Consider the following 26,119-nt stretch of genomic DNA (forward strand, 5'->3'; position numbering starts at 1 on the left):
AAGAAGCGCTGGCTGTCCACTCTGTCTATTCCTCTTAATATCTTGACTGCCTATATTGTGTCTCCTCTCATCCTCCTTCTCTCCAAAGTGTAAAGCCCTAGCTCCCTTAATCTCTGATCATGATCCATACTCTCTAAACCAGGCAACATCCTGGTAAATCTCCTCTGTACCCTTTCCAATGCTTCCACATCCTTCCTATACTGAGGCGACCAGAACTGGACACAGTACTCCAAGTGTGGCCTAACTAGAGTTTTAAACAGCTGCATCATTACATCTCGTCTCTTAAACTCTATCCCTCAACTTATGAAAGTTAACACCTGATAAGCTTTCTTAACTACCCTATCTACCTGTGAGGCAACTTCAGGGATCTGCAGACATGTACCCCCAGATCCCTCTGCTCCTCCACACTACCAAGTATCCTGCCATTTACTTTCTACTCTGCGCTGGAGTTTGTCCTTCCAAAGTGTACCACCTCACACTTCTCTGGGTTGAACTCCATCTGCCACTGCTCAGCCCACTTCTGCATCCTATCAATGTCTCTCTGCAATCTCTAATGCGGTCTGTCACTGGATCGAACTCGGGAATTTCCTGAGCCCGGTGCTGAAACATACATTCTTAAGTGTTTTATATGCATAGAAAGGTAAAATATATACTACATACTAAGACAAACAATGAACTAACTGACGCTAAATAATACCAGATGAACTTGTTCTGGCTTACATAGTAAGAGAACTTCCGATTTTTTTCGATCCCGATCCACGGTAACCTATGCACATCCTCCCGTATACTTTAAATCATCTCCAGATTACTTATGATACCTAATACAATATAAATGCTATGTAAAATAGTTGTTATACTGTATTGTTTAGGGAATAATGACAAGAAAAAGAAGTTTGTAATGCTCGAACAACAAGTGCTGGAAGAGCACGTCCGGGTTTTCTCGATTCGTGGTTGGTTCAATTTGCGCATGCAGAACTCGCGGATAAGGAGGGCCGACTGTAGTTGTTATGCTGTATTATTTACGGAATACGGATGCTTTGGAGGAGGCTCAATAATACGAAAGTCAGCATCTGTGGAGGTTGAGGGCTGAGGACCTCTTCGGCAAGTGACAGCCCACTTTTCAAAAGATCTAAGATTTCTTCTTTCTTGGTGAGAGATAGCACTTTGCACTCCCTCCTTGCCTTTGAGGAATTGCTTTGACCACTTAGTTGATTTTAGGAGCCATTTTTTCACAGGAACAAAGCAGCAACCGAACCAGACGCGAGGTGAAAAATGCTCAAATAACGAGTGCTGGAGAACTTCTGTGTTTTCCCGAATCGCGGTTGGTTGAATCCGCGCAAGCGGAACCTGCGGATAAGGAGGGTCGACTGTATATTGACTGGCTGGATCACAGCCTGGTATGGAAACACCAATGCCCTTGAACAGAAAATCCTCCAAAAATTGTGGCTACGGCCCAGTCCATCACACGTAAAGCTCTCCCAACCATTCAGCACATCTCCATGAAATACAATCATAGCAAAGCAGCATCCATCATCAGGGATCCCCACCATGCAGGACATGCTCTCTTCTCATACTGTCCCCATTACCCAAAACCTGTCATCATACCTTGGAGCAAAGTGCATCATCACTGCTGTATAGCAATGGGCAGGTTTCTCTCAGATGTTTACTGATGGCATCAACTGAGGCATTGTCTCCTATGTATCTATTTATGAGTGAGCTGATCAGTGCCCCACATAACTCCTTCCCCCGGATAACCAAGTCCCGAAAAGGTGTTGTTTTCAACTGCTCCTGGAGTTCCTGTACAAAGGCAAAACAGCGACAATAAAGCTCAACTCTTCAAAGGAGTTACAAAAATGGTACAGCAGTTAAATTAATAATTGTCAACTAGAGGCCAAATTTAAATCATGCTAAAGCAGCTTGGAATTTCAATTCATTTACTGAGATAATACTTTTAAAATCTAGTCACCAATAAAATCAGATTGTTGTTAAATATCTATACAATTAAGAGATCAAGAGTTCGGCACGGACTAGGAAGGCCGAGATGGCCTGTTTCCGTGCTGTGATGGTTATATGGTTAATTACTGAAGCCCTTCAAGGAGGAAATATCATATCCTTGTGCAGTTTGCTATGTACGTGACTCCAGACATTGACAGTAAATGCCTCTTAAACGACTGAGTCACTGTTAAAATTAGGTTCAGCAATTCTAAATGTGTTTTAGAAATTAAAGTAGACTGAAAACAAGATACTGCCATACAAATCAGTCAAATAACCACAGTGAGCATTCAAAGAAGAGATTTGGACATTCAGGACAAACGTTACCACAAAAAAATGGTTCTTGCAAAGCTAGAGCTACTGGATAACAACGTTCACAAGGAATAGGATTTGCCAACAAGAAGTTTGTTTGACTGTGAGAGCTCAATACAGCATGAAGGCAAGAAGGAAAATACAACACAGAAATTGGGAAAGAAAACATTGGCAAAGTTTTAAGAGAAAATCTATATCTATTTGAAGGCGATAAAAACAACATGATTATTCAGAGAAGGGCAAAAAACTGCATGGTTATGGGTAAGTTTCTCAATGAACTGGAAGTGAATGTTCTTGGCATAAAACTTATAATACAGCACAGCACAGGCCCTTCAGTCTAATGTTGAAATGACCTGTATAAATCTGTTCCACAATCAAAAACCTCATACATTGTATGTCAGTTCGCAGATGCCCTTGAACGGAAAACCCTACAAAAAGTAGTGGATATGGCCCAATCCATTATGAGCAGATTGGATGTGGTGGGTTTGCTTCCCATAGTGGGGGATTCTGGGATGGGGGGGGGCACAACTTCAGGGTCGAGGAACGTCCGTTTGGAACTGAGATACGGAGAGATTATTTTATTCAGGGGGTGGTGGATCTGTGGAGTTTGTTGCTGCAGGCATCTGTGGAGGCCAGGTCATTGGGTGTGTTTGGGGCGGAGAAGGATAGGTTCTTGATTAGCCAGGGCATCAAAGGGTATGGGGTGAAGGCAGGGGAGTGGGGATGACTGGAAGAATTAGATCAGCCCATGATTGAATGGCGGAGCAGACTTAATGGGGCAAATGGCCTACTTCCGCTCCTGTATCTTATGGAGTAAAACTCTCCCCACTATTGAGCCGATCTACACAAAACCTTGTTGCAGGAAAACAGCATCAGGAACCCACACTACCCAGGTCATGCTCTCTTCTCGCTCTGCCTTTAGGAAGATGCAGGAGCCTCAGGACACAGACCACCAGGTACGGCAACAGTTATTACTCCTCAAGTATCAGGCTCTTGAACCAGAGAGGATAAGTTCACTCAACTTCACTTGCCCCATCAATAAACTTTTCCAACAACCTATGCACTCACTTTCAAGGACTCTTCATCTCACATTCTCAATATTTATTGCTTATTTATTATTATTTCTTTTTTTTCTTCTGTATTTGCATGGTTTGTTGACATTTGCACACTGCTGTTGGATGCAGACTTTCACTGATCCTATCATGGTTATTGGATTTACTGAGTATGTCTGCAAGAAAATGGATGTCAGGGTTTTCTATGTGTATTTTGATAACAAATTTACTTTAAACTTTGAATTCATGGTAGAAAAGTGGGAGAAAGGATGGCAATTGAAATTTAATTCGGACAAGTACAAAAGTGTTGCATCTTGATAAGTACTGGTTTACTCATAAAAGATAGATGGCACAGGTGGCCCCCGTTTTTTGAACGTTCGCTTTACGACAGCTCGCTGTTACGAAAGACCTACATTAGTACCTGATTTTGCTAACCAAAGAGGATTTTCACTTTTACAAAAAAGACACCTGCTTCATACGTGTGTTTACCCTGAGAAATACTAACATGACCGCGAAACCTTGTGCGGGCAGTTGTGTGCGCATGCGTGTAAGTGCCGATTTTTTTTTCTCCAAATCGATTTCAGCTTGCTGTCTCCCCACTTTTAATAACTGAAACTACACCATACATAAAATATGTCTACTTTATATAGGCTGTATATTTATCGTATCATTCCTGCTTTTGCTATAAGTTCCTGTTATTTTAGGTTTTATGAGTTATTTGGTAATGATTTGGTATTTTTTGGGTCTGGGAACACTCAAAAAATTTCCCATATAAATTAATGGTAATTGCTTCTTCACTTTACGACATTTCCGCTTACAAACAGTTTCATAGGAACACTCTACCTTCGGATAGCGGGGGGAACCTGTAGTGGTGAATGGGACTTAATCTGGCTGGAGGTCTACGACTTGTGGATCCATACTGGGAAACCCTACTCTGATATATATAAATGCCTGGAATGAACATGATAGTTGGCTTAGTAAAGTTTGCAGACACTGGGAGAATTGCATTCAATTCTGGCACTCCATTACATCAAGGCTAGGGAGGCTTATGAGTAGGTGCAGAAAAGATTTACCAGGATACGATCTGGGTTAGAGTTTAAGTGATTAGACAAACTTGGTAGTGGTGGAAGCTGATGGGCGATTTAAAAGATGCTCAAAAGATAATGAGAATCATAGACAGTCAACTACCAGAGGACATTCATTTATAGTGAGTGGAAATAAAGAAATACGTAGGCGAGTTTTTCTGAAGACAATGGTGGGTGCTTGGAATTTACTGCTTGGGTGGTGCTGGAGGCAAATATGACAGAGTTGTTCAAGAGGTACTTAGGTGGGTATGTGAACGTGCAGAAAATGGAAGGATATGGACATTGTGTAAGCAAAGAGATTAGTTTAGCTGGGCATTGGATTACTAATACTTCGACACAACATTGTGGGCTGTTGCGCTGTGCCTTACTTTTGCACGTTCTTAACTTGCACAGAAAATGGCAGGGCCATGGAGAGCATTATCAAACAGAAAGTCTGAGGGGTACAGGTGCAATGCTCCAATGAAAAAAATTCTAATCTGTTCAACCTCTTTCTATTATTCAGTTCCTCAAGTCCTAAAAAAAATCCTCAGTAATACACACAAGATCCTGAAGAAAATCAGCAGGCCATGCAGCTTCTATGTAATCAAGTCAACAGTTGACATTGCAGGCTGAGACCCTTCATCAGGACCAAGGTGCGTATTACTTTGATTTTCAGCATTTTCTGTTGTGTTAAAAAAACCTCTATGTCCTTGACATTTCTTTCCAGTTTATGACACCTTTCTTATAGCAGGGTGACTAAAACATAGAACCAAGAAACAGCACAATACAGGCATTTGGCCACAATGTTGAGCCGACCATGTAGCCGACTCTTTACAAACTGCCTACAATTTCCCTACCATATAGCCATCTATTTTACTAAGCTCAATGTACCTATCTATGAGTCTCTTGAAAGACCCTATTTTTTCCGCCAAATACTCCAAATGCACATAAGATAGCTGATCCGAACCAGTTATGCCATGTTCTAAATTGACACAAAACCACAAGACCGTAAGACCAGAATTAGGCCATAGGTACAGAGGGGATGTCAGGGATAAGTTTTTTTACATAGGCGTGGAATGCACTGCTGGCAGCGGTGGTGGAAGCAGATACAATAGGGTCTTTTAAGAGCCTCTTAGACAGCTACGTGGAGCTTAGAAAAATAGTGGGCTATGTTCTAGGAAAATTCTAGGCAGTCTCTAGAGTAGGTTACGTGGTCGGCACAACATTGTGGGCTGAAGGACCTGTAATGTGCTGTAAATTTCTATGTTCAGCCCATTGAGTCTGCTCTGCCATTTCATCATGGTTGATCCCGGAACCCACTCAACCCCATACACCTACCTTTTTGCCATATCCTTTGATGCCCTGACTGATCAGGAAATTATCAACTTCCGCCTTAGATATACCCATGAACTTGGCCTCCACTGCAATCTGTGGCAGAATATTCCACAAATTCACTACTCTCTGGCTAAAAAATTCCTCCTTACCTCTGTTCTAAAAGGTCACCCCTCAATTTTGAGGCTGTGCCCCCTAGTTCTGGATACCCCCACCCAGGAAATATCCTCTCCACATTCACCCTATCTAGTCCTCTCAGCAATGAGATCCCCCTGCATTCTTCCAAATTCCACTGAGTACAGGTCCATAGCTGCCAAACTCCCCTCATATGTTAACCCCTTCATTCCTGGAATCATCCTCATGAACCACCTCTGGACCCTCTCCAATGACAACACAGTGTTTCTGAGATATGGAGCCCAAAACTGTCGACAATACTCCAAGGGCGGCCTGACTAGTGTCTTATAAATGCTCAGCATCATCTTCTTGCTTTATATTCTATTCCCCTTGAAATGCAATGCCAACATTTGCCTTCTATACCACAAACCTGACCCATAACCTTCCAGGAGTCATGCACAAGGACTCCTCTGTCCCTCTGCACCTCTGATGTTTGAACTTTCTCCCCATTTAGATAATAGGCCACACTATGGTTCTTCTTACCAAAATGCATTATCATACATTTCCCAACAACGTATTCCATCTGCTATGTTTTTGCCCGTTCTTCCAATCCTGTGGCAATTGCATTGCTTCTTCAGCACTACCTACCCCTCCAGCTATCTTTGTATTACCACAAACCTTGGCACGAGGCGATCAAATCCATTATCTAAATCATTGACAAACAATGGGAAAAGCAGTGGTCCCAATACTGACCGTTGAGGAACACCAATAGTCACTGGCAGCCAACCAGAAAAGGCCTCTTTTATCCCTACTCGCTGCCTCCTGCCTTTCGGCTATTCTGTTACCCATGCCACTATCTTTCCTGTAACGCCATAGGATTTTATGTTGTTAAACAGCTTCATGTGGCACCTTATCAAATGCCTTCTGAAAATCCAAGTAAATTACATCCACTGCCTCTCCTTTGTCCACCCTGCTTCTTACTTCCTCGAAAAACTCTAAACAGATTTATCTAGCAAGATTTCCCTTCACAGAAACCATGTTGACTTTGACTTATTTTATCATTAATCTCTAAGTACCCTGAAACCTCATCCTCAAAATCAGAATCAGGTTTATTATCGGCTGCATGTGACGTGAAATTTGTTAACTTAGCAGCAGCAGTTCAATGCAATACATAATCCAGCAGAGAGAGATAAAAATAGTAATAATAAATAAACAAGTAAATCAATTATGTATATTGAATAGATTATAAAAAACATGCAAAATCAGAAATACTGTATATTAAGCAAAAGTGAGGTAGTGTCCAAAGATTCAATGTCCATTTAGGAATCGGATCATAGAGGGAAAGAAGCTGTTCCTTAATCGCTGAGTGTGTGCCTTCAGGCTTCTGTATCTCCTACCTGATAGTAACCATGAGAAAAGGGCATGCTCTGGGTGCTGGAGGTCCTTAATAATGGACATTACCTTTCTGAAACACTGCTCCCTGAAGATGTCCTGGGCACTTTGTAGGCTAGTGCCCAAGATGGAGCTGACTAGATTTAAAACCTTCTGCAGCTTCTTTTGGTCCTGTGCAGTAGCTCCTCCATACCAGACAGTAATGCAGCCTGTCAGAATGCTCTCCACGGTACATCTATAGACATTTTTGAGATGCCAAATCACTTCAAACTCCTAATAAAGTATAGCTGCTGTCTTGCCTTCTTTATAACTACATCAATATGTTGGGACCAGGTTAGACCCTCAGAGATCTTGACACCCAAGAACCTGAAGCTGCTCACTCTCTCCACTTCTGATCCCTCTATGAGGATTGGTATGTGTTCCTTCATCTTACCCTTCCTGAAGTCCACAAGTCAGTTCTTTCATCTTACTGATGTTGAGTGCCAGGTTGTTGCTGCGGCACCACTTCACTAGTTGGCATATCTCACTCCTGTATGCCCTCTCGTCACCACCTGAGATTCTACCAAAAATGGGAGATTACTGAGCCTCTGGCGATGATCTTTGAATCATCAGTGGGGACGTGAGAGCTTCTGGAGGATTGGAGGGTTGTAAATGTTGTTCCCTTATTCAAAAAAGAGTAGAGATAGCCCAGGAAATTATAGACCAGTGAGTCTTACTTCAGTGGTTGGTAAGTTAATGGAGAAGATCCTGACAGGCAGGATCTATGAACATTTGAGGGGCAAAATATATAATTAGTAATAGTCAGCATGGCTTTGTCAACAGCAGGTCGTGTCTTATGAGCCTGATTGAATTTTTTAAGGATGTGACTAAACATACTGATGAGGGCAGAGCAGCAGATGTAATTTATATGGATTTCAGCAAGACATTTGATAAGGTACCCCATGCAAGATTTATTGAGAAAGTAAGGAGGCATAGGATCCCAAGGGAACATTACTTTGTGGATCCAGAATTGGCTTGCCTACAGAAGGCAAAGAGTGGTTGTAGGCAGGTATATTCTGCATGGAGTTCGGTGACCAGTGTTGTGCCTCAGGGATGTGTTCTGGGATCCCTTCTCTTCATGCTTTTTGTAAATGACCTGGATGAGAAAGTGGAGGGATGGGTTGTAAATTTCTGATGACAGAAAGGTTAGGGGTGTTGTGGATAAAGAGGAGGCCTGTCAGAGATTACATCTGGGCTGAAAAGTGGCAGATGGCGTTCAACCCAGTTAAGTGTGAAGTGGTTCATTTTGGTAGGTCAAATATGATGGCAGAATGTAGCATTAATGGTAGACTCTTGGCAGTGTGGAGGATCACAGGGATCTTGGGGTCCGAGTCCATAGGACACTTAAAGCTGCTAGGCAGGTTGACTCTTTGATTAAGGCGGCATACGGTGCATTGGCCTTCAACAATCGTGGCATTGAGTTTAGGAGTCGAGAGGTAATGTTGCAGCTATCTAGTACCCTGGTCAGATCCCACTTGGGAGTACTGTGCTCAGTTCTGGTCACCTCACTACAGGAAGGATGTAGAAACAAAACAAAGGGTGCAGAGGAGATTGGATTGGGGGGCATGCCTTCTGAGAATAGGTTGAGTGAACTTGGCCTTTTCTCCTTGGAGTGACAGAGGATGAGAAGTGACCTGAGAGATGTGTATAAGATGATGAGAGATATCGATCACAGTCAGAGGCTTTTTCCCAGGGCTGAAATGGCTAATAAGCGAGGGCACAATTTTAAGGTGCTTGGAAGTAGGTATAGAGGAGATGTCAGGGAAAAGTTTTTCACGCAGAGTGGTGCGTGTGTGGAATGGGCGGCCAGCAACGGTGGTGGAGGTACATACAATAGGGTCTGTTAGGAGACTCCTGGATAGGTACACAGAGCTTAGAAAAATAGAGGGCTATGGGTATCCCTAGGTAATTTCTGCAGTAAGGACATGTTCGCTACAGCTTTGTGGGCCGAAGGGCCTGTAGTGTGCTGTAGGCTTTCTATGTTTCTAAATTCTTCACACAAAGGCAGTTTGTTTCTGGAATGAGCTACTATGGAAGATGGTGGAGGCAACGCTAGCAGCAACAAAGAAGAGGCATCATGACAGGTATTAAAGGAGCAGGGCACAGAGGACCTGGAATTATCCTTGCCAAGTAGCATGAGTACAGAAGGGCATGATAGTTGGCACAGTCACAGTGGGCGAAAGGCCTGCTTTAACGCTGTGCAATTCTATAATAATAACTGCACTGGGCATGACTGAGTCTATAAATAACTCCTGTGAGCAAAGAGAGACAAAATGCAGAACAGATTCTGCCTGGTACAGTAACCAGATTGCTACCTTCAGTAAATCTCCAATGACAATGCTGAATTGATGATCACACAGTAGCTTCCACAATGCCAGAGTTTGGCTGGTGTAATGGATTAGTTGTTGCATGCCCTGCATCGACAGCTTTTCATAGGCCTGCGCTTCAGCTGTGGGAGGAAAGAGTTGGTCAGTACTGAGGCAAGACCTAAGACCATTACAAAGATAGTAATATCAACAGTTCATAAACACAAGCAAATGTGCAGATCCTGAACAACCAGAGCACCACACACAAGTGTCCCTGACAACTTTACCTGCAAGAGGCGCATCCAGCTGCAGCTGCTATACGTCATGTTAAGGAGTTGGAGCTGGAACAGGATGAACTCCAGATCATTCAGGAGGCTAAAGGGTGATTACATAGGACACACAGAAATACACTTACATCCAAGGTGCAGGACACAGAAGACTGGGTGACAGTCAGGAAGTGGAAAGCAGTTAAGGAGCCAGTGCACTGTACACCTATGGCCATCCCCTCAACAACACATACTAGTGAGACCTTAAATAAGATTATACAGTTTAACACATGGCTAAGGAGTTGGTATATGACGCAGGGTAATTTCTTCAAGGGAAGGTGGGACTATACAGAAGAGACAGTTTGCATCTGAGCTGGATGGGGACTAATATCCTAGAGGGAAGGTTTGTTAATCCTGCACAGTGGGGTTTAAACTAGAGTTGCAGGGGCATGGGAACCAGAGAGCCAGAATAATTAGTGGAGAGTGTGTGGAGACAGATGTTGGTAAGATCTCAGTCAAATCAGGAATCAAAAGGTTGAGCGTGATCCTCCCGGAGCCCATTCAACTCCATACATCTCACCATATTCCTTTATGCCCTAACCAATCAGAATTCTATCAACCTCCACTTTGAATATACCCACGGATTTGGCCTTCACCACGGTCTCTGGCAGAGTATTCCACAGATTCACCACTCTGGCTAAAAAAAATTACTCCTTACTTCTGTCATAAAAGCTTGCCCCTCAACTTTGAGGCTGTGCACTCTAGTTCTGGACACCCCCACCATCCACTCAGTCTCGTCCTTTCAACATTCAGCAGGTTCCACCAGAGGAAAAGTCCTCTCCACATCCACCTTGTTTTGTCCTTTCAATATTCGGTAGATTCCACAAAAGGAAAAGTCCTCTCCACATCCACCTTGTCTAGTCTTTTCAATGAGATCCCTCCTGCATTCTTCAAAATTCTATTGAGGACAGGCCCAAAGTTGCCAAACGCTAACCCCTTCACTCCTGGAACCATTGCGGTGAATCTCATCTGGACTCTCTCCAATGAGAATACATCCTAAATGAGATACGGGGCACAAAACTGTTAACACTCCAAATGCGGCATGACTAGTGTCTTCAAGGAGATAATGTTAAAGCTTCAACATTATCTCCTTGTTTTAAAGTCTATTCCCCTTAAAATAAATGCCAGCGTTGTATTTGCCTTCTTTACCATAGACTGAACCTGTCAATTAACCTTCTGGGAGACTTGCACGATGACTCCCAAGTCTCACTGCACCTCTGAGGTTTGCATTTTCTCCCCATTTAGATAACAGTCCGCACAATTGTTCATTATCATACATTTTCCAACACTGTATTCTATCTGCCACTTTTTTGCCCATTCTTCCAAATTGTCCAAATCCTGCTGTATTCACATTGCTTCCTCAGCAGAAACTACCCCTCCACCTATCTTCATATCAGAATCAGAAACAGGCTTATAATCTCCAGCATGTGATGTGAAATGTTTTAACCTAGAGGCAGCAGCAGTTCCATGCAATACATAATGTAGCTGAGAAAAAAAATAAGTAAAATAAAACATAATAATAAATAAACAGTAAATTAATTACGTATATTGAATAGATTTTTTTTAAATGTGAAAAAACAAATACTGTATTTAAAAAAAGTGAGGTAGTGTACAAAGCTTCAAAGTCCATTTAGGAATTGGATGGCAGAAGGTAAGAAGCTGTTACTGAATCGCTGAGTGTGTGCCTTCAGGCTTCTCTATCTCCTACCTGATGGTAATTGTGAGAAAAGGGCATGCCCTGGGTGCTGGAGATCTTTAATAATGGACTGCCTTTCTGAGACACTACTCAAAAGAGGCACGACTGCGCAGGTGCGTGACCTTGGAGAGCAGAAGGTTTAAAAAGAACACCACCATATCCCGCTGGCAGCTGAGTGAGAGGGCGCAGAGTCATAGGGGCTCTGGCTCAATGGGCTCAGGTGGAAACAACAACAGGCTTCCTGTGACTATTGAGGCTTATAGTAAGGGGTAAGTTACAGTTTTATTTATTTAGTAATAACAGTGGCAGTAGAGGTATGCATCTAGGATTAGTGTTGTGCTTGGAGTGCCAGACGTACATCTGCACCAGCTGCACTGAGATGAGGCTCCTTAAGGACTGTGTTCAGGATCTGGAGCTGCAACTTAATAGAACATAGAACAGTACAGCATATTACAGGCACTTTGGCCCACAATGTTCTGCCGACCCTGAAACACTGCCTCCCATATAATCCCCCACCTTAAATTCCGCCATGTACCTGTCTAGTACTCTCTTAAACTTCACTAGTGTATCTGCCTCCACCACTGACTCAAGCAGTGCATTCCATACACCAACCACTCTGAGTGAAAAACCTTCCTCTAATATCCCCCTTGAACCTCCCTCCCCTTACCTTAAAGCCATGTCCTCTTGTACTGAGCAGTGGTGCCCTGGGGAAGAGGCACTGGCTGTCCACTCTGTCTATTCCTCTCAATCTCTTGTACACCTCTATCATGTCTCCTCTCATCCTCCTTCTCTCCAAAGAGTAAAGCCCCAGTTCCCTTAATCTCTGATCATAATCCATACTCTCTAAACCAAGCAGCATCTTGGTAAATCTCCTCTGTACCCTTTCCAATGTTTCCACATCCCTCCTATACTGAGGCAACCAGAACTGGACACAGTACTCCAAGTGTGGCCTAACTAGAGTTTTATACAACTGCATCATTACATCGCATCTTTTAAACTCTATCCCTCGACTTATGAAAGCTAACACCCCATCAGCTTTCTTAACTACCCTATCTACCTGTGAGGCAACTTTCAGGGGTCTGTGGACATGTACCCCCAGATCCCTCTGCTCCTCTACACTACCAAGTATCTTGCCATTTACTTTCTACTCTGCCTTGAAGTTTGTCCTTCCAAAGTGTACCACCTCATACTTTTCCGGGTTGAACTCCATCTGCCACTTCTCAGCCCACTTCTGCATCCTATCAATGTCTCTCTGCAATCTTTGACAATCTTCTACACTATCTACAACACAACCAACCTTTGTGTCGTCTGCAAACTTGCCAACCCACCCTTCCACCCCCACATCCAGGTCGTTAATAAAAATCACAAAAAGTAGAGGTCCCAGAACAGATCCTTGTGGGACACCACTAGTCACAACCCTCCAATCTGAATGTACTCCCTCCACCACGACCCTCTGCTTTCTGCAGGTAAGCCAATTCTGAATCCACCTGGCCAAAAGTTCCCTGGATCCCATGCCTTCTGACTTTTTGAATAAGCCTACCATGTGGAACCTTCTCAAATGCCTTACTAGAATCCATGTAGATCACATCCACTGCACTACCCTCATCTATATGCCTGGTCACCTCCTCAAAGAACTCTATCAGGCTTGTTAGGCACGATCTGCCCTTCACAAAGCCATGCTGACTGTCCCTGATCAGATCATGATTCTCTAAATGCCCATAGATCCTATCTCTAAGAATCTTTTCCAACAGCTTTCCCACCACAGACGTGAGTCTCACTGGTCTATAAGTACCTGGACTATCCCTACTACCTTTTTTGAACAAGGGTACAACATTCGCCTCCCTGCAATCCTCCGGTACCATTCCCATGGACGAGTACATAAAGATCCTAGCCAGAGGTTCAGCAATCTCTTCCCTTGCCTCGTGGAGCAGCCTGGGGAATATTTCGTCAGGCTCAGGGGACATCAGTTCGGTGCTGGGACCACAGCTGTTTACAATATACATTAATGATTTAGATGAAGGGATTAAAAGTAACATTAGCAAATTTGCTGATGACACAAAGCTGGTTGGCATAGTGAAATGTCAGGAGGATGTTATGAGAATGCAGGATGACTTGGACAGGTTGGGTGAGTGGGCAAATGTATGGCAGATGCAGTTTAATGTGGATAAATATGAGGTTATCCACTTTGGTGGCAAGAACAGGAAGGCAGATTACTATCTAAATGGAGTCAAGTTAGGAAAGGGGAAAGTACAACGAGATCTAGGTACAACGACATCAGTCAATGAAAGCAAGCATGCAGGTATAGCAGGCAGTGAAGAAAGCTAATGGCATGCTGGCCTCTATAACAAGAGGAATTGAGTATAGAAGTAAAGAGGTCCTTCTGCAGCTGTACAGGGCCCTGGTGAGACCCCACCTGGAGTATTGTGTGCAGTTTTAGTTTCCAAATTTGAGGAAGGACATTCTTGCTATTGAGCGAGTGCAGCGTAGGTTCACAAGGTTAATTCCCGGAATGGCGGGACTGTCATATGTTGAAAGATTGGGCTTGTATACACTGGAATTTAGAAGGATGAGAGAGGATTTGATTGAAACATATAAGATTATTAAGGGATTGCACACGCTGGAGGCAGGAAGCATGTTCCCGCTGATGGGTGAGTCCAGAACTAGAGGCCACAGTTTAAGAATAAGGGGTAGGCCATTTAGAACAGAGAAGCGGAAAAACTTTTTCACCCAGAGAGTGGTGGATATGTGGAATGCTCTGCCCCAGAAGGTAGTGGAGGCCAAGTCTCTGGATGCTTTCAAGAGAAAATTAGATAGAACTCTTATAGATAGCGGGGTCAAGAGATATGGGGAGAGGTCAGGAACAGGGTACTGATTGTGTATGAGCAGCCATGATCACAGTGAATGGCGGTGCTGGCTAGAAGGGCCGAATGGCCTACTCCTGCACCTACTGTCTATTGTCTTATCTGTCCTAATGTATTTTAACAACTCCAACACCTCCTCTCCCTTAATATCAACACGCTCCAGAACATCAACCTCACTCATGTTGTCCTCACTGTCAAGTTCCCTCTCAGTGGTGAATACCAAAGAGAAGTATTCATTGAGGACCTCACTCACTTCCACAGCCTCCAGGCTGTGATAAATTGATAAATTTCTCAATTTATCTCTAATCGGTCCTACCTTCACTCTTGTCATCCTTTTGTTCTTCACATAATTGAAGAATGCCTTGGGGTTTTCCTTTACCCTACTCGCCAAGACCTTCTCATTCTCCCTTCTTGCTCTTTTCAGCCTCTTCTTAAGCTCCTTTCTTGCTACCCTATATTCCTCAATAGACCCATCTGATCCTTACTTCCTAAACCTCATGTATGCTGCCTTCTTCCACCTGACTAGATTTTCCACTTCACTTGTCACCCATGGCTCCTTCACCCTAGCATTCTTTATCCTCCTCACCGGGACAAATTTATCCCTAACATCCTGCAAGAGATCCTTAAACATTGACCACATGTCCATAGTACATTTCCCTGCAAAAACATCATCCCAGTTCACACCCGCAAGTTCTAGCCTTATAGCCTCATAATTTGCCCTTCCCCAATTAAAATTTTTCCTGTCCTCTCTGATTCTATCCTTTTCCATGATAATGCTAAAGGTCAGGGAGTGGTGATCACTGTCCCCCAGATGCTCACCCAGATCTGCGACAGATCTGTGACCTGACCTGGTTCATTACCTAATACTAGATCTAGTAAGGCATTCCCCCTAGTTGGCCTGTCAACATACTGTGACAGGAATCCATCCTGGACACATTTAACAAACTCTGCCCCATCTAAACCTTTGGAACTAATCAAGTGCTAATCAATATTTGGGAAGTTAAAGTCACCCATGATAACAACCCTGTTATTTTTGCACCTTTCCAAAATCTGCCTCCCTATCTGCTCCTTGGTATCTCTGCTGCTACCAGGGGGCCTATAGAATACCCCCAGTAGAGTAACTGCTCCCTTTCTCTTCCTGAATTCCACCCATACTGACTCAAGAGGATCCTGCTACATTACCCACCCTTTCTGCAGCTGTTATAGTATCCCTGACCAGTAATGCCACCCCTCCTCCCCTTTTTTCACCCTCTCTATCCCTTTTAAAGCACTGAAATCCAAGAATATTCAGAGTCCGTTCCTGCCCTGGTGCCAGCCAAGTCTCCGTAATGGCCACTACATCATAACTCCATGTATGTATCCAAGCTCTCAGTTCATCACCTTTGTTCCTGATGCTTCTTGCATTGAAGTACACACACTTTAGCCCTTCTACCTTACTACCTTTATACACTTTATTCTGCTGCTCTTTCCTCAAAGCCTCTTGATGACCTTCAGCTAATTAGGAAAAGTGAGGAGGTTACTGATAATACCTACAGAGAGATAGTAGACAGCACCTCTGTGACAGTCCCCCTCAGAAATTGATATATTGTTTTAGATACTGTTGGAGAGGTTGACCTGACAGAGGAAGACCACAGTGAACGGGACTCTGGCACTCTACCCAGTGCCGTGATCTAGAGAGCAAGGAGAAATGTGGTAGTTATAGGGGATTCCACAGTGAGGGGAACAGACAAGAGATTCTGTGAGCCAGACAAGGATACCCGAATGGTGTGTTGCCTCCCTGGGGAGAGGGTACAGAATATCTCAGATCGGGTCCAGAGTGTTCTGAGGGGAGAGGGAAGCAGCCAGAAGCCTTGGTACACGTTAGTACCAATGACATAGACATAAGTCCCAATACCGACCCCTGTGAAAAACCACTAGTACTTGGTAGGTAAAATTTCTTCCCACTCGCTGCCTCCTGCCTGTCAACCATACCGCTATCCATGCCAGTTTACTTTCCATAACACTATATGATTTTATCTTTTTAAGCAGCCTCATGTAATATACCTTCTTAAATGCCTTCTGAAAATCTAAGTAAATGACATCCACTGCCTCTCCTTTGTCCACCTCACTTGTACTTCCTTGAAGAATTCTAACAGATTTGTCAGACAAGATCTCCCTTCACAGAAACTAATCTGACTTTGACTTATTTTATCATTTGTCTCCAAGAATCTTGAAACTTCATCCTTAATAAGAGTCCAGCACTTTCCCAATCACTAAAGATAGATTAACTGGCCTAAACTTTCCTCTTTTGTCTTCCTCCCTTCCTAAAGCATGGAGTGACATTTACAATTTTCCAGTCCTCTGGGAATATGTCAGAATCAAGTGATTCTTGAAAGAATATGATCAATGCACCTGTTATCTCTTCAGCAACCTCTCTCAGGACTCTGGGATGAAGTCTATTTGGCCCAGGTAACTTATTCACCTTAAGGCACTTTCTCCTTTGTCATAGCAACACCACTCACTCCTGCTCCCTCACACTCATGCACCTCTGGCACACTGCTAGTGTCATCCACAGCTAACACTGATGCAAAGTATCCAGTAAGTTCATCTGGCTTTTCTTTGTCCCCCTTTACTACCTCACCAGCATCATTTTCCAGTGGTCCAGTATCAACGCTCACCTCTTACTCTTTATATAAATGAAAAAGCTTTGGTTATCCTGCTTTATATTATTGGCTAGTCTGCCCTCATAATTAATCTTTTCCCTTCTTGTAGCCTTTTTAGTTCACTAGGATTATTCCAGAACTAGAGGGCACATTTTGAAGGGGTGAGAGGAGGATATTTTTTTAAAACCAGAGAGTAGTGAATCTGTGGAAAGCTCTGCCACAGACTGAGGTGGAGGCCAAGTCCATGGGTGTATTCAAGATGGAAGTTGATTGTTTCCTGATCAGTCAGGGCATCAAAGCATATGACAAGAAGGCAGGCATATAGACAATAGGTGCAGAAGTAGACCATTCGGCCTCTCGAGTCTGCACCGCCATTCTGAGATCATGGCTGATCATTCACTATCAATACCCAGTCCCTGCCTTGTCCCCATATCCCTTGATTCCCCTATCCATCAGATATCTATCTAGCTCCTTCTTGAAAGCATCCAGAGAATTGGCCTCCACCGTCTTCCGAGGCAGTGCATTCCACACCGCCACAACTCTCTGGGAGAAGAAGTTTTTCCTCAACTCTGTTTTAAATAACTGACCTCTTATTCTCAATCCATGCCCTCTGGTACTGGACTCTCCCAACATCTGGAACATATTTCCTGCCTCAATCCTATCAAATCCTTTAATTATCTTAAACGTTTCAATCAGATCCCCTCTCAATCTCCTCAATTCCAGTGTGTACAAGCCCAATCTCTCCAATCCCTCTGCGTAAGACAGCCCTGCCATCCCAGGAATCAACCTAGTGAATCTACGCTGCACTTCCTCAATTGCCAGAATGTCCTTCCTTAAACCTGGAGACCAAAACTGTACACAATATTCAAAAGGACATCCATATGAGGTTGAGTGGGATCTGAATGGCCTAGTTCTGCTCCTATGTCCTAGTCTTTTGTCAGTAGACATCTACATGGACTCCAGGAAGGTCTTTGATAAGGCTCCATATGGTAGACGTCATTTGTACCATTCAAGAAAAATTCGCAAATTGGACACAAATTGTCTTGGTTTAAATCAGAAGGTGATATAATTGTTTTTCTGATTGGAGGTCTGTGATTAGTAGTGTGCCACAAAGATTGGTGTAGAGTTTCTCTGCTGTTTGTCAAATATGTTAATGACGCTTGATGAGAATGTAAGTGGCATGATTAGTAAGTTTGAAGATGACAGCAAAAAGGACAATAAAGATTACCCAAGGATACAATAGTCCAGATCAACTGGCTGGATCACCAGTTTCTGTTCCCCTAGTTGGAGTGTCTCAAACTAGAGACACAAGTTTAAGGTAAGAGGGAGGAATCTGAATAGAGATCTGAGGGGTACCTTTTTCCAGTGGTGTTGTTAGCTGGAATGAGCTGACAGAGGAGATGTGGAGGCAAGAACAGTAATAACATTTAAGAGGGATACTAACTTCAGTGAACAAGGCATAGAGGGATATGTAATTAATGCAGGCAAATGGGATTAGATATTAGGCAGCATAGTGGCATTAGGCCAAAGGCTGTTTCTCATTGTGTTAAAATAGATGCAATTTAGTCTTCATTCCTGCCAAGTGCCTATTCACATCCACATCTGAGGTTGACATTTAACTTTTCTTTCAGTGGCCTGGCAAGTCTCTCATGGCATAAACACTGGCATGGCTGCATCAACATCACCAGTAAAATAAATACTAAATATCACAGCAGCAAAGTAATAATTCCCACAGCTATGTTCCAAAATTTAATGTTCATCCAGGTGAATGTTGCAGTCATTACACGTGGTACTAAATGGTTTGATGAAATTTGAGCTACTCACTATGATACTTTCGTTGAAGCTCCTGTTGAACTTGCTGTGAGCCTCCATCAGGTCGCATAAATCCTAGCAGCCGCTTTGGTACATTAGATGCACTAAAACTGAAAAAGCAGGGAAAGATCACAAATAACTTTGTTATAGTGGATGGCCTTAGATGCATACTTGGTGTTCAATTCACTGGTGACCTGGTGTGGGGAGTGTGCGGCAAGTGAAGTATTGGAACAACGTAACTGTAAAGTCAACTATCAGATGAACAGTTGAGTTTGCTTTTGTCTAATAATGTTGAGACTGACGTGAGAGCTTTAAAATAAACAAAATTTATGAAAGATGCAATGGGGGTGATCAGCAAGCAGCAAATGAGAGGGGTTTAGGAGACAGGTGGGAAGGACAGGATGAAGCGGGACGAGCCTAGAAAACTACATCCATCTGTCCACGTTTGGCCCATGGTCCTCTAAATCTCTCCTAAGGCAGGGAGACCTCAAGAGTTTCTGAGAAGTATACCTGCAAGAAGTGTATCCACCTGCAGGTTCAACAATGCATGTTAAGGAGATGCAGCTGGAACTGGATGAACTCCAGATCATTTGGGAGGCTGAAGGGGTGACAGATGGGATATACAGAAAGGCAGTTACACCCAAGGTGCAGAACACAGGAAACAGGGTAGCAGTCAGGAATGGGAAAGAGGTTAATGAATCAGTGCAGAGTACCCCTGTAGCCATTCCCCTCAACAACAGGTGTATCACTTTGGATACTGTTGGGGAGATTCATTTTTTCAGGGCAACAGACAGAAGGTATATTCCTTCCTGGGTGGCATGTCCTGGGACATCTCGGATTAAGCTCTTGGCATTCTTAAGTAGGAGGGTAAACAGCTAGAGATCATGGTCCATGCAGGTACCACAACTGACAAGGTTCTGCACAAGGAGTTCAGGGCGTTAGGTCCGAAGTTAAAGGGCAGGACCTCCAGGGTTGTGATCTCAGGATTACTACCTACACACACGTTAGTGAGGCCAGAACTAGGAGGATTATATAATTTACCATTTGGCTAAGGATTTGGTATGGGATGGAAGCATAAGATTTTAGGGTTAGCTTAATATATTGGGGTCCCATTATTTTAGATGCATCAAAGTGGAAGGGTTAAGGTTAGTCAGGGATAATGTCACCTGCATAGACTAGAAAAATAGAAAATGTCATCAGGCTAGACTGGAAAAATTGAATATGAGTGGAAATGAGAAAATAAGAAAGATATGACCACATTTACAGGGCTATATTACAGTCCACCCAACAGTCCTAGAGACTCTGAGGAATAAATTTGTAAAGAGATTGCAGCCTGCTACAAGAAACATAAGGTTGGTATAGTAGATTTTAACTTTCCACATATTGACTGGGAATCCCAAACTGTATAAGGACTAGAATAGATAGTGCTTTTTCAAACGTGTTTGGGAAATTTACTTTCATCAGTGTGCAGGGGAACACTTTTCATTCAAAGACCACAATGCCGTTAGTTTCAAAGTAAATATGCAAAAAGATACATCTGGTCCGCGGGTTGAGATACTAAATTGAAGAAAAGCCAATTTTGACGGTATCAGAAATAAATCTATAATTGTGACTTGGGACAGGCTGTTTGCTGGCAAAGGTACTTGGACAGTGCGAGGCCTTCTAAGACGTAATTTGAGAGTACGAAGCTTGTATGTGCCTTTCAGCATAAAAGGAAAAGGAAACAAATAGAGGGAACCTTGGTTTTTAAGAGATATGGAGATATGAGAGAAAAGGCAGTACATAGCAGGTATAGGCAAGCAGGAAAATTGAGGTGGTTATGTAGTACAAGAAATGCCAAAGAACACTTAAGGAGGCAATCAGGAAAGCTAAAAGAAGGCATGAACTTGTTCTATCAGACAAAGTGAAGGCAACTCCTAAGGGATTCTTCAGATATTTTAAGAACAAAAGGATTGTAAAGGACAAAATTCGTCCTAGTCCAGAATGGTAATCCATATGTGCAGTCAAAATAGACAGGGGATTTGTGGAAATGGCAAGTCATGGAATCCAGACCTTAACCCAATTGAGATGTGGCATGGCCTGAAGATGGCTGTTCATGCAAATTATCCCAAAAATACTGATGAACTGAAACAGTTTTGTTTGGAGGATTTGTCTAAAAATCCTCCTCACCATCATGCAAGTTTGATCAGCAGCTACAGGAAAGGTTTGAAGGATATTGTTGCTAAAGGAAGTTCTATCAGTTATTAAATACAAGAGTTCATGTATCTTTTCCAGCCTAGATTGTGAATGATTAAACAATATGCTCAATAAAACATGAAGAGTACAATTTGTGTTATTAGTTTAGGTAGATTGTGACTGGCTATTACTGTGAGATGAAGGTCAGACCACATTTTATGAGTAATTAATGCAGAAAACTAGGTAATAACAAAGGGCTCACAAACTTTTTCTTGCAACTGTATCTGTACTTGCATGATCTGTACTGACGGATACAGAGTCTAAAGAAGAGCAGAAAAGCGGCATCAACTTCATGGACCTGTACAGATTACCAAGGAGTAGGTTTTTTTTTTGATTCAGAGCAAGAAGGCGGCAAATCAACGGCTGATTTCTGGAGCAAAGACTTTTTACTTCTCAGGGTAAAAGAGGCAAGACTGTGCAGGCACTTTACTGTCAGCCAGTAAAGCATGAAAGGTTTAAAAAGAAGACTACCCTATCCAGCGAGCAGCAGAGTGATAGGGCTTTGGCTCAACAGGTGTAGGTGGGACAAGACGAGGTAGGTTTACCTGTGCTAATTGCTGAAAGGAAGTAGTATGTGCGTGAGGCCAGTTTTCTGTGCTCGCTGTCAGATGTGGGAGGTCCTGGAGTCTCCAGCCTCCCGGATGGCCATATTTCAACCTGGTCCATCGAGCTGCAGCTCCTAAGGGACCAAGTTAGGGAACTGAAGATGCAGCTCAATGACCTTCATCTGGTCAGAGAGAGCGAGGAGTTGTTAGAAAGGAGTTATAGGCAGGTGGTCACACTGGGGCCACAGAAAATAGACAAGTGGGTCACAGTCAGGAGGGGGAAAGGCAAGAGTCAGGTACTAGAGAGTACCCCTGTGGCTGTACCCCTTGACGACAAGTACTCCTGTTTGAGTACTGTTGGGGGACAGCCTACCTGAGGGAAGCAACAGTGGCCATGCTTCTGAAACAGAGTCTGGCCCTGTGGCTCAGAAGCGTGGGGAAAGGAAGAGGAAGGCAGTAGTGATAGGGGACTATAGTTAGGGGATCAGACAGACGATTCTGTGGACACAGGAAAGAAATTCGAATGGTAGTTTGCTTCCCAGGTGCCAAGGTCTGGGATGTTTCAGATCGCGTTCAAGGGAGAACAGCCAGCGGTCATGGTACATGTTGGTACCAATGACATAGGCAGGAAAAGGAAAGGGGTCCTGACAAAAGACTACAGGGAGTTAGGAAGTTGAGAAGCAGGATCACAAAGGTAGTAATCTCGGGATTACTGCCTGTGCCACACGATAGTGAGTATAGGAATAGAATGAGGTGGAGGATAAATGCGTGTCTGAGGGATTGGAGCAGGGGGCAGGGATTGAGATTTCTGGATCATTGGGACCTATTTTGGGGCAGGTGTGACCTGTACGCAAAGGATGGGTTGCACTTGAATTGCAGGGAGACCAATATCCTGGAAGTGAGTTTTGCTAGGGCAATTAGGGAGAGATTAAACTAGAATTGTTGGGGGGGTGGGAACCGAACTGAAGAGACTGGGTGCTGGGTTTTAGATGTTTCAGAAAGGACAGGGAGGGAGGCAAAAGAGATGGGGGCATGGCACTATTGATGAGGGAGCTGCAAAAACGGTGGACCCCATGGAGAGATTGTCTACAGAGTCTCTGTGGTTGGAGATTACAAACAGGAAGGGGTCAATCACTTTACTGGGAGTTCTTTACAGGTTGCCAAATCGTAACAAGGATATCGAGGAGCAGATAGGGAAACAGATCCTGGAAAGGTGCAATAATAACAGCTGTCGTGATGGGAGATTTTCATTTCCCAAAAATTGAGTGGCATCTCCGTAGAGCAAAGGGTTCAGATGGGGTGGAGATTGTTAGGTGTGTTCAGGTGTGTTCTGGACACAATATGTAGATAAACCTGTAAGAGGAGAGGCTGTACTTGATTTGGTATTGGGCAAATCATTGGTCTTTGGCAATGATGCATCATCAATGGAGACAGGAGAGTTTCCAGAGGATTGGAGGGTTGCAGATTTTGTTTCCTTATTCAAGTAAGGGAGTAGAGATAGTCCAGGAAATTATAGACCAGTGAGTCTTTCTTCAGTGGTTGATAAGTTGATGGAGAAGATCCTGAGAGGCAGAATTTATTGAACATTTGGGGAGGCATAATATGATTAGGAATAGACAGCATGGCTTTCTCTAGGGCAGATTGTGCCTTATGAGCCTGATTGAATATTTTGAGGATGTGACTAAGTACATTGTTGAAGGAAGAGCAGTAGATGTAGTGTATATGGATTTCAATAAGGCATTTGATAAGGTACCCCATGAAAGGCTTATTGAGAAAGTAAGGAGGCATGGGATCCAAGGGGACATTGCTTTGTGGATCCAGAAATGGCTTGTCCACAGAAGGCAAAGTGTGGTTGTTGACAGGTCATATTCTGCATGGAGGACGGTCACCAGTTGAGTCCCTCAGGGATTTGTTCTGGACCCTTACTCTTCGTGATTTTTATAAATGACCTGAATGAGTTAGAGGAGGGATGGGTTTGTAAATTTGCAAATGACACTAAGGTTGGAGGTGTTGTGGATAGTGTGGAGGACAGTCAGAGGTTTCAGTGGGATATTGATAGGATACAAAACTGGGCTGAAAAGTGGCAGATGGAGTTCAACTCGGATAAGTGTGAAGTGGTTCATTTTGGTGGGTCAAATATGATGACAGAATATAGTATTAATGGTAAGACTCTTGGCAGTGTGGAGGATCAGAGGGATCTTGGGGTCCTACTCCAGAGGACGTTCAAAGCAGCTGCGCAGGTTGACTCTGTGGTTAAGAAGGCATATGGTGTATTGGCCTTCATCAATCGTGGAATTGAATTAAGGAGCCAAGAGGTAAAGTTGCAGCTATATAGGACCCTGGTCAGACCCCACTTGGAGTACTGTAGTCAGCTTTGGTCGTCTCACTATAAGAAGGATGTAGAAGCCATAGAAAGGGTGCAGAGGAGGCTTACAAGGATGGTGCCTGGATTGGGGAGCATGCCTTAGGAGAATAGGTTTGAGTGAACTTGGCCTTTTCTCCTTGGAGCAAAGGAGGATGAGAGGTGACCTGATAGAGGTATATAAGATAATGAGAGGCATTGATCGTCTGGATAGTCAGAGGCTTTTACCCAGGGCTGAAAAGGTTGCCACATGAGGACACAGGTTTAAGGTGCTGGAGAGTAGGTACAGAGATGTCAGGGGTAAGGTTTTACTCAGGAGAGTGGTGAGTGCATGGAATGGGCTGCTGGCAATGGTAGTGGAGGCGGATATGATAGGGTCTTTGAAGAGAATTTTGGATTGGTACATAGAGCTTAGTAAAATAGAGGGCTTTGGGTAAGCCTAGTAATTTCTAAGGTAGGAACATGTTCGACACAACTTTGTGGGCCGAAGGGCCCGTATTATGCTGTAGGTTTTCTATGTTTCTGCAAGTAGGTGTTTGGTCTCCAAAGGCAAATCAGGGTGGTAAACTGTCAGGGCCTCAGACCCTGTGGAAGGCAGATGCAGGAATTGCTAGGCTATAGCAATATTTAAAACATCCTCAGCGACAGGAGAGGTACCAGAGGACTGGAGGATAACCAATGTTTTTCCACTGTTTAAGAAGGGCTCTGAATGCAGACAAAGAGTCTTGGCCCAAAAGGTTTACTGTTTACACTTTTACATAGATGCTGCCCAGCCTGTTGAGTTCCTTGTGTGTTGTATTTTAAACGTTGCTCGCTTAATGCCTATTTCTGGTAGCTCATTCGAAGTCTGCACCACCTTTTCCATGAAGAAACTGCTTGGTGACCCTTCTCAATTGTTTGTCCATAATCTGAAACCTGTGCCCACAGCAATTAGCAGCCATCCCTGGGAAAAAGACTTTCACCCTGTTTTAGACATTCCTGATATTACATGACTCCATTTTATTATTCCTCGGTCTCCTACGTTCCAGGGATTAAACTCAAGTCTACACAACCTCTCCCTCGTCAATCAGGTCCCCAAATCCAGGCAACATCCTGGTAAATCTTTTCTGCACTATGTCTAGTTTAACTATAGCATTCCTGTAAAAGGGAGTCCAAAATAGTAGAGTCTGAGTGCAGCCTCACCAACATCTCACATTAATGCAACTCCGTTACTCAGTGCCCTGACTGATGAAGGCCAGCATGCCATAATACACAGGAGCAGAATTAGACCATGTGGCCCATTGTAACTGCTCCGTCATTTCATCATGACAGATTTATTACCCCTCTCATTCACATTCTCCCTGTAACATTTGATACCATGACTACTCAAATGTCCAATCAACCTCCACTTTAAACATAGAAACATAGAAAACCTACACCACAATACAGATCCTTCAGCACACAATGCTGTGCCGAACATGTACTTACTTTAGAAATTACCTAGGTTTACCCATAGCCCTCTATTTTTCTGAGCTCCATGTACCTATCCAGGAATCTCTTAAAAGACTCTATTGTACCCTCTACCACCACCACTGGCAGCCCATTCCACACACTCGCCACTCTTTGTGTTTAAAAAAACTTACCCTGCCATCTCCTCTGTACCTACTTCCTAGCAGCTTAAAAACTGTACCCTCTTGTGGTAGCCATTTCAGCCCTGGGAAAAAGCCTCTGACTATCTACACGATCAATGCCTCTCATCATCTTATACATCTCTATCAGATCACCTCTCATCCTCCTTCGTTTTAAGGAGAAAAGGCCAAGTTTACTCAACCTAAGCATGCTCCCCAATCCAGGCAATCCTTGTAAACCTTCTCCACACACTTTCTATAGTTTCCACATTCTTCCTGTAGTGAGGTGACCAAACTGAGAACAGTACACCATGTGGGGTCTGACGAGCGTCCGCTGTATTCACCACCGTATATAACTGATTCATCACATGCACATACACTCCCCAGGGCCCTACCATTCACTGCGTAACGGCCACCCTTGTTTAATCTT

The 26,119-nt window shown here is 43.5% G+C and overlaps 1 protein-coding gene across 2 annotated transcripts in view; it reads right to left on the reverse strand.

Annotated features, from left to right (window-relative positions):
• Nucleotides 1-26,119, reverse strand: part of nup155 (nucleoporin 155) — a 283,923-nt gene that overhangs the window by 84,882 nt on the left and 172,922 nt on the right. For both annotated transcript variants that reach the window (XM_059974027.1, XM_059974028.1), the window contains exons 21-23: nucleotides 18,953-19,050; nucleotides 9,613-9,746; nucleotides 1,606-1,797 (exon numbers count right to left, since the gene is read on the reverse strand). In XM_059974027.1, coding sequence (XP_059830010.1) covers nucleotides 1,606-1,797; nucleotides 9,613-9,746; nucleotides 18,953-19,050 — 424 coding nt within the window. The remainder of the gene's footprint in view (nucleotides 1-1,605; nucleotides 1,798-9,612; nucleotides 9,747-18,952; nucleotides 19,051-26,119) is intronic.

Source organism: Hypanus sabinus, chromosome 7 (assembly GCF_030144855.1).
Source record: "Hypanus sabinus isolate sHypSab1 chromosome 7, sHypSab1.hap1, whole genome shotgun sequence".
In the NCBI taxonomy this organism is placed as follows: domain Eukaryota; kingdom Metazoa; phylum Chordata; class Chondrichthyes; order Myliobatiformes; family Dasyatidae; genus Hypanus; species Hypanus sabinus.